The 13,583-nt window shown below is 49.5% G+C and overlaps 1 protein-coding gene across 2 annotated transcripts in view; it reads right to left on the bottom strand.

The window, feature by feature from the left end:
• The window catches only part of ITGB5 (integrin subunit beta 5), a 116,127-nt gene that overhangs the window by 25,475 nt on the left and 77,069 nt on the right, over nucleotides 1-13,583 (bottom strand). For both annotated transcript variants that reach the window (XR_015164421.1, XM_086402480.1), the window contains exon 10: nucleotides 5,293-5,722. Coding sequence is in view for 1 of the 2 variants with exons in the window: in XM_086402480.1 (XP_086258606.1) it covers nucleotides 5,293-5,722 (430 nt within the window). In the remaining variant the exon portion in view is untranslated. The remainder of the gene's footprint in view (nucleotides 1-5,292; nucleotides 5,723-13,583) is intronic.

Raw genomic sequence — 13,583 nt, 5'->3', positions numbered from 1 at the left:
TCCCACCTGAGGCACTCAGTGGTAGTAATCCCACCAAGAGCCCCTTTCTTCTTGAGAAATTAAATATGTCAAATCTGGGTTCATTCAAAAGGTACTTTTTGAGGCCTCTGTCATGGAGCCACATTCCAGAAGATCCTGTAAGTCATTTATGGAAATTGAAATTGCAATGCAGTGACAGAAGGTAGAGCTGGGACCACAGCTCCAGAGATGGCCACTAGGACACTTACTCTGAGTGTGAAAATTATATTTCTAAAGAAAATAGTATAAACAGAGGGAGAAGCACTTTATAAACATATCCAGATAACTGTTGCCATGGGAGGTGTTTCATTTGGCAAGAATCAATAAGTCTAGAAGCAGGCCATAATGTCAGAGGTGCTTTTAACAGGAAGGGTTTAATACAACCTTGTGAAACCTTCTGGAAACCATCAGCCCAGACCAGGAATCTCTGTTTGGACACTGGTTCTGGCCACTCAGAATGATGCAACTCTCCATTTTTTTACGTCTGGAAGAATAATGCAATTGCCCCTTGACCTCTACTTGCCTTAATTGCCCAAATAACCTATTAGATGAAGTAAAATATGAAGTAAAATACTTAGATATACTTCTATGATCTCACAATCACAAGACCAAAAGCATTCTGTTCAAAATTCTATATCCTATTTGATATAAATTTTCTCAGTATATGAAACCCAAGAAGTAAGCTTTCAGTAAATTATTCCACATATCCCAGTGCAGGCTTCCCTGGTGGCTCAGACAGTAAAGAATCCATCTACAACGTGGGAGACCTAGGTTCGATCCCTGGATTGAGAAGATCCCCTGCAGGAGGGAATGGCAACCCATTCCAGTATTCTTGCCTGCAGAATCCCATGGACTGGCGGGCTACAGTCCATGGGATCTCAAAGAGTCGGACACTACTGAGCGACTCAGCAGTGCAGGCATTTTAAGAACAGAGATTGCTGAAAGCACTAGGGTTGGGATGATTTCAACAGCTTACCACAGCAGAGTAACTCAAATCCCAGGAAATGCACTGTTTGGGTACAGAAACCAGCAAAGAATAACAAAGTTTGCACAATAACCTCTAATCACACTGAAAACAACTAAACAGACCATGTCCACATGTTCTATTAACAGAGCGATTCTGAAGGGTCAACACTTAAGGAGACTCAAAGGAACAGAAACCCTCACAATGGCCCTGTGGCTCTCTCTGTACTCACAGGATTGGTCTGTGGACAGAACCACTCTGAGTTATTTTGCCTCTAGAAACCAGAGGGAGGAATAGCAGCCCTGGATCCACACACATTCCCATGACAGTGTGTCACAAAAGTAATAACCAAGATGTTCAATTGCTTCCAGACCTTAGTCCGGTTTCCTTCACTACTAACTTCTGTGACGTATAACACATCTCAAACCTGTAACTTCTTGCCTGACCCTCGGTCCTGTGTCTTGGTTGGGGGTAAGGACCAGAAGCCTCTTACAGGTGAAAAGACCTGGGAGAAGTGGAAGAACTTCTCCAGGACGTCCCCGGCGGCTCTGGCCTGGCTCTGCCTCAGGCCGTGTCTGAAGGTGGATCACAACCTCACGGCCCCCGCAGGCCTGGCTGCAGGGGGAAGGGCTGAGAGAATGCTGAAGTCAGCTGCTTGTGAGTCTCTGAGTCAGCATCTTCAAGACCAGAACGGCTGTTGAGAAATAAGACTTCTCCCCCACAAAACCCCAAACATAACAGTGATCTGAGAGCTTGAAACCAAAGGACTCAATTTCAGAGCGGGAGCCCCAAGCTGACCTCGGGAACAAGAACTGTGGGTGGACCCCTCACCCACCCACTGCTGCCTCCTGAATAAGCTGGAGTGCTTGTGAGACAAGCAACGAGGAGCTGGGCGGTACATGGATGGGCAGGCAGGGTTGCATGCATGCGGATGGGTCCTGCCTGGAGCTGGGCATCCTTCCTGGATGACCTCACATCACCCACACTCCTGACCTACAAACTACTGTCTCCAGAAAGACTTGGATAGCTTCAACTAGCTATTGCTTTCAAAGTGAAGGGGTGGTGGTTTAGTTGCTAAGTCGGTCCAACTCTTGCAACCCCATAAACTGTAGCCCGCTAGGCTCTTCTGTCTGTGGGATTTCCCAGGCAAGAATACTGGACTGGGTTGCCATTTCCTTCTCCAGGGGATCTTCCCGACCCAGGGATTGAACCCACGTCTCCTGAATTGCAGGGGGATTCTTTATTGTCTGAGCCAGAAAGTGAAGGGATGGAGGCGGCTAATTGGAGATGCAGTGGAAAGACAGCCAAATGTTCTTCTAATCATTGCTGTGTTCAAGTAATTCAACTTCAGGTGCTTCTTAGGATATAATATAAGAAAAAAAAAAGCAAGATACAAAAGTGCATACACATATACATTTAGAAAAAAATTTAGATGGGAGACCTCTTAAAGTAAGAATGCTGGAATGATGAACAACTTCTTTCTTTCCCTTCAGAATATTCTAGACCTAAGAATAATCCTCCAGCTAGCTGGAATCATTCTCTTGACTGAGGACACAGAGGGTAAAAGAAGTTTCTTGTCTGCTTCACCAGATGGTCCAAATTAATCCTGGTCACCAAGAAGGAGACAGACAGCTCAGACTGACCACACTTCCCATCGACTCCCCTGTATTTTTCAAATTTTCCTATGAGGGAACAGAAGACATCCAGCTCAGCAACCCAGAGGAGTTAGTGACTCAACATACCACACAGGCAGGAGCCCCAAAGCATCTCTAACCTCCTGTTTCCTCACTCGGGGACACGTGAGAGTCTCCCACCGGCGCATTTTTGGCACTTGAGGGGAAAGGACAGCATTCCATGATAATACTTGCTAATTTGTTTAAAAAAAAAAAAACTGCTGAAAGCCAATTACAGACACAGTCAGGTATCTTAGAGTGTTTGTGGCGGCAGTCTGTCCATCCCGCCATGCAGGACTCATGGGGAAGGTGGCCCCGTGCGCACACTGGGAGCAGCTACAGCTCCCAGGAGTGTGTGGCCCTGATTCTTAGAGGAGCTGGCGGTCAGCAAGGCAATGTGCTAGGTGCTTAGACACGTTCTCTTACTGCTCACTAAAGTCCTGTGCCCAGAGGGACACAAGCAGCCCATGGTGGTGCTGGAGTCAGGCCCAGGCCTGCCTGATCCTAAGCACTTTTCTGCTGATCCAGGGGAACCATCCAACCCCTCAGGAAGAGCGGATCCCTGTTGCCTGTTCAGCACATCAAATCCAGACCCTATCAGTTAGCTGACTCTTCTACGACACCATACGTCCTGCACTTTCTAGAACATTTCCAATTTTGAGCACGCCACACCCATGTATGTGTCTCACAGTGTGGTCTGCCCCTGGAGACCTCACTGGCTTATCCTCCCCTGTGCTACCATCTGCATTTGTTTCTCCTGTGGACAGAATGGGGGTTACTCCTCCCACAGGGACAGATGGTTTCTATGATCTGATTCACTTCACATGTTTGTGCTTCATCTTCCCTGCCACACTCCATGTTCCTTCTAAATCAACACTTCACCCCTGGGAGACCATTCACAAAGAAGGGATCCTGGAAGCAACAGAACATATAAGAGAATAAGAGGTAGTAGAAGAAACTATAATCCTGCCCAAAACTGTTCTGTTCACTCGATCTGTAGGTGGCATGGTGTTGGACAGACTGACCTTTAAGAGACGTGTTAAAGGACACAGTGTTTCACCAGAGTGCCACTCCCAGAATGGGAACTGCCAAACTTCCACTTAACTGCAATCCATGTAAAGTCCTTTGCTTAGATTCAAACACTTAAGTGCTCAGATGTGACACAACAGAAACCTGGCTTTGCTACAGTTCATTCAAATATTAATCTTCAACTTTTGGTAGTCAAGTTAAAATCAAGTTCAACCATACAATGTGATTATTTAATAGAAAAGAAAAGGTGAGTGTTGTTAGGAGGTGTTTATGGAAGTGGAAAGTTCAGGTCACAGGAAGCAAATGTTAGTTGGACCTGGGGCTGAGCCCCTGTTACCCAGATGACAAGTAACCTGCCTGATTCTGAGAAGCATGCTTAGCAAAATGACAGAGCCTCAAAGCAGGAAGAGACCTGGTATCTAGTTTGGGTTAAGAAAAGAGAACAAAAAATTGTAATATTTTGAAAACTAAAAAAGAAAAGAGAACAGAGAAACACGAAGAAGTTCTCAGATGTTTTAGCAGGTTGCCATATGGAAAAGGGAAGCCTAAAATGTGACCCACCAGTGGAAGTGACTGAGAAACAATTTTTTGTTTGATATAAAAGAAAACTTTCAAATCATACCTGTAGGAGGCAGAAGGATGGCCCTCAAAGATATGCAGAGCCTAATCCCTGGAACTTGTAACAGTGTTACTTTACAGGGTAGAAGGGACCCTGCACATGTGATTAAGTCAAGGATCCTGAGATGAGGAGACTGGTCTGGACTATCTGGTGGGTCCAGTGCAGCTGCAGGGCTCCTTATAAGGGGGAGGCAAAGAGCATCAGAGCAAAACAGAGGTCAGAGAGAGATGTGAGGATGTTACACTGCTGGCTGTGAAAACAGAGGAAGGTGCTACAAGCCAAGGAATGCAGATGGGTTTCTGGAAGTTGGAGAGGGCCAAGGAACAGATTCTCCCTTAGAACTCTGAGAAGGAATGCAGCCCTGAAGACACCTGGATTTTAGCCAAATAACACCCACTTCAGACTTTTGACATCCAGAACAGGAATGGAATAAACTTGGGTTGTTTTAAGCCACTAAGTCTATGGAAACTTGTTAGAGCAGCCATAGGAGATGATAAGTTAAAGTTGCTCACTCGTGTCTGACCTCATGGACTGTATAGTTCATGGAATTCTCCAGGCCAGAACACTGGAGTGGGTAGCTGTTCCCTTCTCCAGGGGATCTTCCCAACCCAGGGATTGAACCCAGGTCTCCCACATTGCAGGCAGATTCTTTACCAGCTGAGCCCAGGGAAGCCCATAGGCGATGAATGGATGTCTAATAAAGGAATAATCACTACCATCTCCGGGGAGCTCCTTGTCCCCAGGGCGATCAAGAAGAGGCTGATCATCTACAAGTCAGGAATGCTGTGTGGGTGAGTCCTGAAGGACGCACCGAAGACCCCGCCAACCCTGAGAGTCCCTCAGACAACGCAGCAGCGCTGTCTCTTGTTTTTGTATTCAACATGCTGGTGCCACCCCAAGGCTGGCCCTCGCTTGCTCCCAGCAGAACCATGGCAATCAGTAAAAGGCACGCTTTGGCTCAGAGCAACAGTGCTTGCGGGGGCACCTACCTGAGCAGAGGACACCTTTGTTCCTTGCGCAGGAGAAGTTGTCGCACTCACAGAAGGACCCGTAGATCTTGCCAAACTCGCTCTCGAAGCAGGAGCACTGGTTGCAGCTGCACTGGCCGCGCCCGCTGCACAGTGGCTTGCCCTCCGCCTCCCGGCACAGGTTCTGGTACCCGCTCTGGCTCTCGCCTTCCTGGCACTCGCACCTGGTACCCAGGTAGCCGGGGTTGCACTCACACAGGCCGCAGACGTAAGTCCCGTTGCTGCTGCACCTGGCGCTGTCGGGTTCCAGCCCTGTGCTGCAGCCGCACCTGCAGTTGTAGGTGACCCCCACCTCCAGGCTGTCCCGGAAGCCCACGGGCCGCAGGGTGAACGTGTGCTGCACGTGCTTGCTGGGGCAGCTCCGGGCCTCCACCGACACCTCAAAGGACGCCTGGGCAGGAGAAAGAGAGGGGATGCTGTGACCGTGGCGTGACTGGGCCTCCCGCTCCCTGTACTGGCCTCCCCATCACCCAGGGGCCTGAGCACAGTTCCTCCAAGGCCCTCAGTGCAGAGCTGGGATCAAATCTGGCCCCTGCCCACACGCAGGGAGGCCACTCCAGCCACCCGAGGAGGATGAGGCCCCAAGTCAGCAAGCCCTTCCCTTTACCCAGGAAGGGTGTGTTCAGGCACCAGCATCTGACAGGCATCGTGCTTGGTTCGTTAATGTTCATTATCTCTTTGAATCCTCACACCCTGGAGGAAAAAGGCTTCCACAGGAAGGTAGAAAGATTCACTCAAGTTTACATGGTTCTCTTTCTCCCCTTTCTTTTCACTTCTATCCTATCCTCTCCTCATCTCCATCTTGAAAGTCAACAAAATATTCAACAATTTACCAGGCACCTCGTCTGGGCCAAGCTAGACATGCTACCTGAGCACGCGGGGCCCTGGGGCCCAGCAGCCCTGGCAGCTGCCTACTCTCCCGCAGAGGTGCCTCCTCCCCTGCTGGAGAAGGGACAGATGACCCCTGGGTCCCTTCCAGCTTAGCTGTCTCCTCACACACACACCTGAGCCTCCCTTCATCCCAGTTTCTCTCTGCGTGGTGCCCACAACCATGTCTTTCACAATCAGCCCATGGCCCTGAGGTTGTATTTAGAAGTGAAAGAAAAAGTGAGAGGGTTAGTCGCTCTGTCATGTCCAACTCTTTGTGACCCCATGGACTTAGCCCACCAGGCTCCACTGTCCACCGGGATTCTCCAGGCAAGAATACTGGAGTGGGTAGCCATTCCTTTTTCCAGGGGATCTTTCCGACCCAGGGATCAAAATCAGGTCTCCTGCACTGCAGGCAGATTCTTTACCATCTGAGTCACCAGGGATACATGTGGACAGACTTTTTCTTATTTAAACAAAGCATGCAAAGCATGTTGCCAACTCCTGAGCTGCTTATGAGTTGCCATGGAAACAGGTAGGAAGGTGGACCTCGATGGCAGATCACAATGGAGGAAAGGTGCCTGTTAGCTGCCCACATGGCTGGGATGTGAGGAAAGGAAAGACACTGCTCGCTGTGATTCTCCCAGGAAGTCAAGCATGACACCACTTCCCCTCTCACGATGTGTGGTGAGAACCATCTAGCAATGCCCTCCATGCGTGGCGCTGCAGAAATCTCCAGACAGGTAGCTGGCACACCTGGCCAGACAATACCCTGAGTCCTTCTCCCTTAAATGGACAGAGGCCTGGACCCACTCCAGAAACTGACCCACTGCCTGGCCCAGATGTCTTTCTTTTTCAAAAGGCTCCTCAGAACATTCTGGAAGCTCAAAACAAGTTAGGAACCACTTTTAGCTACTGTTGTTGTTAATTCTACTATCTGGGTTGGAAAAGAACTGATTTCTTTAAAAAGTCATCAATTACCTGCTTTACTCCGTACTCTTTAGGTATATTTTCGGAAAACTCTCAAAATATAATTTTCTTAACGTTCTATGGATCCCTTTTACTTTGGGACCATTACTAATTCTAAAAGGCCTTCCCTCAGATTCCGTGACACCCAGGGACCCCCCCAGGGTGGGAGGGGGAGAGTGTGAGACTGAGCAGGAGACCCAGCTCCCCAGGCCCTGGAGAGGGTCCTGCTGGCAACAAGACAGCAGGAGTCAGCACCAGGAAAGGGGTGTCACAGGACATGCTGTCGGACACGTGAATTGAGGACAATGGCCACGAGCCAGGGTCAGGAAGCTGGGAGGACCAAGCCAGCTGCAGATAGTTGGGACTGGCCCACCCCCACTTCCACGTGGGCAGTGGGAGGGGCAAAGGGAAAGGCTGACGAAAGCAAATTCAAGAGTAACTTCCAAGGACCTCAGGTACAGCGGGGCTCTCCAGGTAAGCAAGTAAGATGGGGACCCACCCAGGATACTGCAATCTGCCTAACTTTTACCAGCTGCTGAGTACTACACGTACCAGGCACCGTGCTTGGTATTTCCATGAGCATCTCATTTACACGCCCTAGGAGGAGGCATCCTCATTTACCAGAGAGAAAGCGGGGTTGGTTGGTGGGCCCAGGGGGCTTAGTGATGCTCACACAGCTGGGGAGGGGTGGGGCTAGGCCTGTGCTCACCTTGGCACATCACCTCCTAGAAGGAGAGAATGAGGCAGGCGTCGGGTGTCCAGAGCTGGGTTCAGAGGGAGAGGCCCAGCTCACACGGGGACCATAGGTGGGGACCCCCCAAGGGGTGACCAGAGGTTTCTTTAAATCTCCCAGCCTTGGGCTGGGGGTAAGCTGAATGATAATGGAAGGACAAGGAGGCTGCACCTGACCAAGGCGCCAAGGGCACCAAGAATGTGGAGGTGAACATCCCTCCTTCTGAGGCTCAGAGAGAAGCCTAGTGCTTCCCAGGGGAACAACTTTGCTGGACTTAGTAAAGGAAAGCTCTGCTCCCTGCAAAGGCAGCTGGGGGTCAGAAATGAAAAAAGTTACAAAGAAACAGCCTGGACCAAGAGTCCAAGGCATTTAATTATTGCAAGACTGTGGGTAGTGTCCATCTGTAAGCATAACCTTCCCCCAGGAAAACTTGCCTGCATCATGGAATTAAGTAGCAAGAGAGGGGATTAAATCTCCTGGGACTTACCAGGAGGAAGTGGAAAGGTGAAGCCCCTCAATGAGTGCTGGCAGCCAACCACCCAGGATTCAGAAATGCTCACCTGCTGTCTGCCCAGGCTGCCCGGCTGGAGGAGCAGGAAGGCCTGGCTTCTCAGCAGGTCCCGCTGGCCTTCCCCAGCCAAGCTCTGGTCCAACCAAGGCCCTCACTGTCGGGCCCCATGCGGCCTAATGTCTGCCTGGCCACCTGATAACCAGAGAATGGCTCAGTTTCAGCCAAGCTTCAGGTCCTGCTGGGCACAGGAATGCTATAAAAAGCACGTTGGGAACAGAGAGTCAATCTGTTCTGCCACCCCTCCCCTCAGAGTCCATTTCCCAGAAGGATCAGGAAAGAATCCAGAGAGCCTGTCAGGTGGCCGGAATGAGGCTCCTCTTCTGCGACCACTGTGGACTGACGGTGAAGGCCCCCAGTTCTAGAGATTCTCTGCTTTCCACTCTGAGGTTCCAGAGGATGGTCACGCGCACAGCAGCCCTTCCTCTGCCCAGCCTTGTTATCTGAACCTCATTGAGATGCTCCTGGTTCCCGCCTTGGGGCTGCTGGCCTGATTCATCCTTTCCCAGGGGCTGCCCAACCCCCACTCAGGCCCACCAAATCCAGGCTGTGCAGATGCCAAGGCTCCTAGGAGCTCACTGAGACAATGGGCCCGGACACGAGGTGGAGAGCCCCAGGGGAGGGGACAGTAGAGGGGATGCCGTGGGAAGCCTGTGACAGGCTCACAGGGTCCTTTGTACCAGGCATTAGTGCTGGCCGCTCAGCAGGCCACTTGCATACTGATGTGTCAAAGCCCGTTCACGAGAAAACCAACTTCCAGCAGCCAGGCCCACTCAGTCAGCCTTGGTTGATGTTGGGAGGAAAAATGGAAATCACTAGATTCGGGACTTCAAGATTTCATTTAAGGATTATTTCTCTGAGGACCACCTTTGACCCTTACCCCCTACACCTCCTAGAGGAAATCAACCCTGACTATTCATTGGAAAGACGGATGCTGAAGCTCCAATACTTTGGCTACCTGATGCAAAGAGCCGTCTCACTGGAAAAGACCCCAATGCTGGGAAAGATTGGGGGCAGGAGGAGAAGGTAGCGACAGAAGACGAGATGGTTGGACAGCACCATCTACTCAATGGACATGAGTTTGAGCAAACTCCGGGAGACAGTGAAGGACAGGGAAGCCTGGTGAGCTGCAGTCCATGGGGTGGCAAAGAGTCAGACACAACTTAGCAACTGAATAACAACAACCCTACCACCTGCTTTTCTGAATAGACCCCTTACCCAGAGAACACAGGACAGTCAGGGAACCACAACCTCTGGTTGGAAGGAACCACGGAGCTGCTGCCTGACCACCCTGACCCCTGCAGGAAATTCTGGTTACAGAGGCGAGACCCACACGGAAGCTACTTGAACTCAGCTGTCTCATGGCTCCCCACAACCCATGGGCCATGTCCTTATCCACAGGCCAGGCCCCGAGACACTTGATGGTAGTGATAACCCGTCTGCGCTCCCTAATTCCTCTTCTCCGGTTGATACCCAGCACCTCTCCGCTGTGCCCTGTGCCCCTGCCTACCTCCTCGCCGTTTTCTGACTTGCCCACAGCCCTCCCAACTTGTGGTGCTAAGGAATAGGAAACACCTACCGAATAACAGCCAGACACCGTACTGGAACGTGGGCCCTACCAGTCGGCCCGATCCTGCCTCTGTCCCTGCCACTCTCCCCTCCATCCCCAGCCCACTCCCCTCAGCTGCTTCCCACCTGCAAAAGGGCAATACCCTCATGGACTCACCACTAATGGGGCCTCCTAAAACTTCTTTATTTTTTTTTATTTTTAAACTTTACAATATTGTATTGGTTTTGCCAAATATCGAAATGAATCTGCCACAGGTATACATGTGTTCCCCATCCTGAACCCTCCTCCCTCCTTCCTCCCCATACCATCCCTCTGGGTCATCCCAGTGCACCAGCCCCAAGCATCCAGTATCGTGCATCGAACCTGGACTGGTGACTCGTTCCATATATGATATTATACGTATTTCAATGCCATTCTCCCAAATCATCCCACCCTCTCCCTCTCCCACAGAGTCCATAAGACTGTTCTATACATCAGTGTCTCTTTTGCTGTCTCGTATACAGGGTTATTGTTACCATCTTTCTAAATTCCATATATATGCATTAGTATACTGTATTGGTGTTTTTCTTTCTGGCTTACTTCACTCTGTATAATAGGCTCCAGTTTCATCCACCTCATTAGAACTGATTCAAATGTATTCTTTTTAATGGCTGAGTAATACTCCATTGTGTATATGTACCACAGCTTTCTTATCCATTCATCTGCTGATGGACATCTAGGTTGCTTCCATGTCCTGGCTCTTATAAACAGTGCTGCGATGAACATTGGGGTACACGTGTCTCTTTCAATTCTCTAAACCTTCTTCTATGTCTGGAAAACTCTAAGCCTCAGCTGAAATAGCGGCCCCTGTGATGAGGGGCCTTTCTTCCTTGGGGCTCCATCAGCAAAAAGGGGGCTGAGGGGAGGCCCCCAGTTTCCATGCCACACCAGCATGGTGGACCCCACACTCAGAACAACCCATGCTTAGGTGTAATACTCTGCTATCTGAAGTTATTTCTGAACAAGGACCCCACCTTTCCATTTTGCCCTGGATTCTGTCCTCTGCTGCCTCCAGGGCCCTCAAGGAGCTCACCTCTGGTGGCCTGGCCAGCACCACTTGGTCCGGTTATGATGGGTGAGTGGCTGCTGCTCTGTGCCAGCCTGTCTCCTTCCACAGAAAACAAAACTTAACAGCCCTGGTAGCAGAGCCAGGGGCCACATGGCTGTAGCCTCTTGGACAGAGAGAGGAAACAGGGAGCCAGTATGGGAGGCCTGCCTTTGGGCCACTGTCTCAACAGGGTCAAGGCCCCTCAGAGCTCAAGGGAGGCTCCAGCTCACCTGCTGGGATAGATATGCTATGGAGAGTGTGGGAGAAGCACCCTTCCTTCTTCTGCTTCAAATGCTCCTGAAACCATCCAAATACATCTGACATTGTTCACGTTTGTGAGAAAAATGCCGCTTAGAATCCTGTCCTGTCTTCTGGACAATGTTCTTATCTTGCTGACATATCCTAGCAAAAACAAGATCTGTACACTAGAGTGACCACATGAAAGTGGTGCTGATAACACCTTTCGCTTCTCTGAAACTTTCCAAAGTGCACAAGGTTTAAGGGAAAAAACCTGGACTATAGCATCAGCGGCTGCAGCTGTCTCCTAGCGTGCGTGCTCACCAGCAGTCAGACTTCCAGCAAGTCCCTCAGAGCCGCCCCACAACCCCACCCCGGAGTCTCAGTCTTTCTCACATAAAATGGAGACGTAATGTCCACCTGACCCAGGTGCTGCAAGCAGCAGAGACCCGGCAGCAAAGCCCTAGCACAGCATGGAGTGCATTATAAATTCCCAGGAAACGGTAGCTCGCGTCACTATTCCCACGGTCAGGATGCTATGAGCAGTGAGGGGACTCAGTTAGGAGAGTGTTGCAAGTCCACTGCCCATCTGTGGGTGATCTCACATCTCAGGGTGCCTGGCAGCACTGAGCCACGGGGGGTGTGCAGAGCACATGGGGAGGTACTCCCTTGCTAGAGGCTGGCCCTTGAGATCATACTCTGAGGCGAGCCCTCTGGACAGGTGCAACAGGTGTGATGGAACACAGTGATGGGCAGCGAGTGCTAAGGGAAGGTGGTGGGGGTAGGGAGGAGCACTGGTACTGGTGCCAGAGCCAGAAGGTCTGAGCCTTGAACTTCTGCCCTGCTTCTTACTGGCTGCTTACCTGAGGAACTGACTGTAAGTCTGTGCTTCAGCTTTTCTCATCTGTCAACGTGAATAACTACCTTCCTTACAGGGAACCCAGTGAGGAACATGGAGCTAACTCTGTCCAGTCACTTCTCAGTCCTTTCCAAGACTAACTGCATGGCCCCCTTCCTGCATGGACCATCAGGAACCCAATATTCTTACAATAAATTTCCCTTTCTTGATATGGCAGCATAAACTAGCTTCAGTTTCTTGCATCCGCTATTTCAACTTTATTATCAACAAACTAGCTCTTTTGACCTTCCTGGTTTCCAGATACCTCATCGTGACATTGCTTTCCCTGTCAAAGAACTTTCCCTGAACAAAGAACTCCAGATGCGGTCTGACCTGCACAGAGAAAAGTGAAACCGTTATCTCGGGATTCCATTAAGGCAGCCTCAGTTGGCATTGTATTTTTTTTAAAGCAACACTAGTTATTCACGTGGAGCCTTTGAGAATTAGAATCTACCAGATCCTTTACTTAAAAGCTACTATCAAACCAAGTTCCCTCTATTTTATTAATATTCTGAACTAAATGCAAGATACTAATCCTGATGATTTCAACTCCACTTCATTTTGAAAAATGTTCTTAAATCTTGGTTTTCCTGCTTTGTAAGTAATCTATTTTCTCCAGCTTTGTGACCTTCCCACCTTTGATAAGCAGTTCTCCCACGAGTTAACCTCAAACCAGTAGTAAACACAGACAGGAGACAGTAGGAACCTCAGTCAAGCCTTCCTCCAGCTGATGTCATCAACACTCCTAGCAAGCAGACTCACTCAGCTATGCATCTGCCCAGCTATGCTATTGCCAACCTATGTTACCTTTGGATTAGGAAGTCATTAGAAACCGTCAAGAGACATCTTGACACCCAGGCACCTGGTGTGTGCTGTACATCCTCGCCTCCTCAGTTTCACGGCACCTATTTCTCCAAGCAAAGGGTTCCTTGGATGTGTCTCATGCATCCTTCGTTGGCTTTCCTGACACGCTGCACTAAACACCCCTTGCACCACAGATCTACAGAACCCACTTACATGTATTTTTTCTGGTTAGTTCTGACTCCTCCTACATTTCATAATTGCCTCTTTAAACTCGGTGACTGTAAGGCTTTTATGTTTTTAAAAACACCATCTGGATTTGACTAATCACTGCAACTGATCAAAACAACATAAATATATTACAAAATATGACAAGTATTAAAATTTTATTGGGTGTACAACTTTAATGAGATGGGGCTTTCTCTACCCAAATAGTCCATGTATATTAAAAATTTGACTTATTACTAAATAAGACAGGGATTAGCATCAATTCTACTCCTATATTTTATTTGTATAGACTAA

The sequence above is a fragment of the Bos grunniens genome, chromosome 1 (assembly GCF_055505025.1).
Source record: "Bos grunniens cultivar Pamir isolate PY7600 chromosome 1, Bosgru_T2T1.0, whole genome shotgun sequence".
Taxonomy (NCBI): Eukaryota; Metazoa; Chordata; class Mammalia; order Artiodactyla; family Bovidae; genus Bos; species Bos grunniens.
The sequence above is the reverse complement of the archived record's forward strand: the minus strand, read 5'-3'. Positions and strand labels throughout refer to the sequence as shown.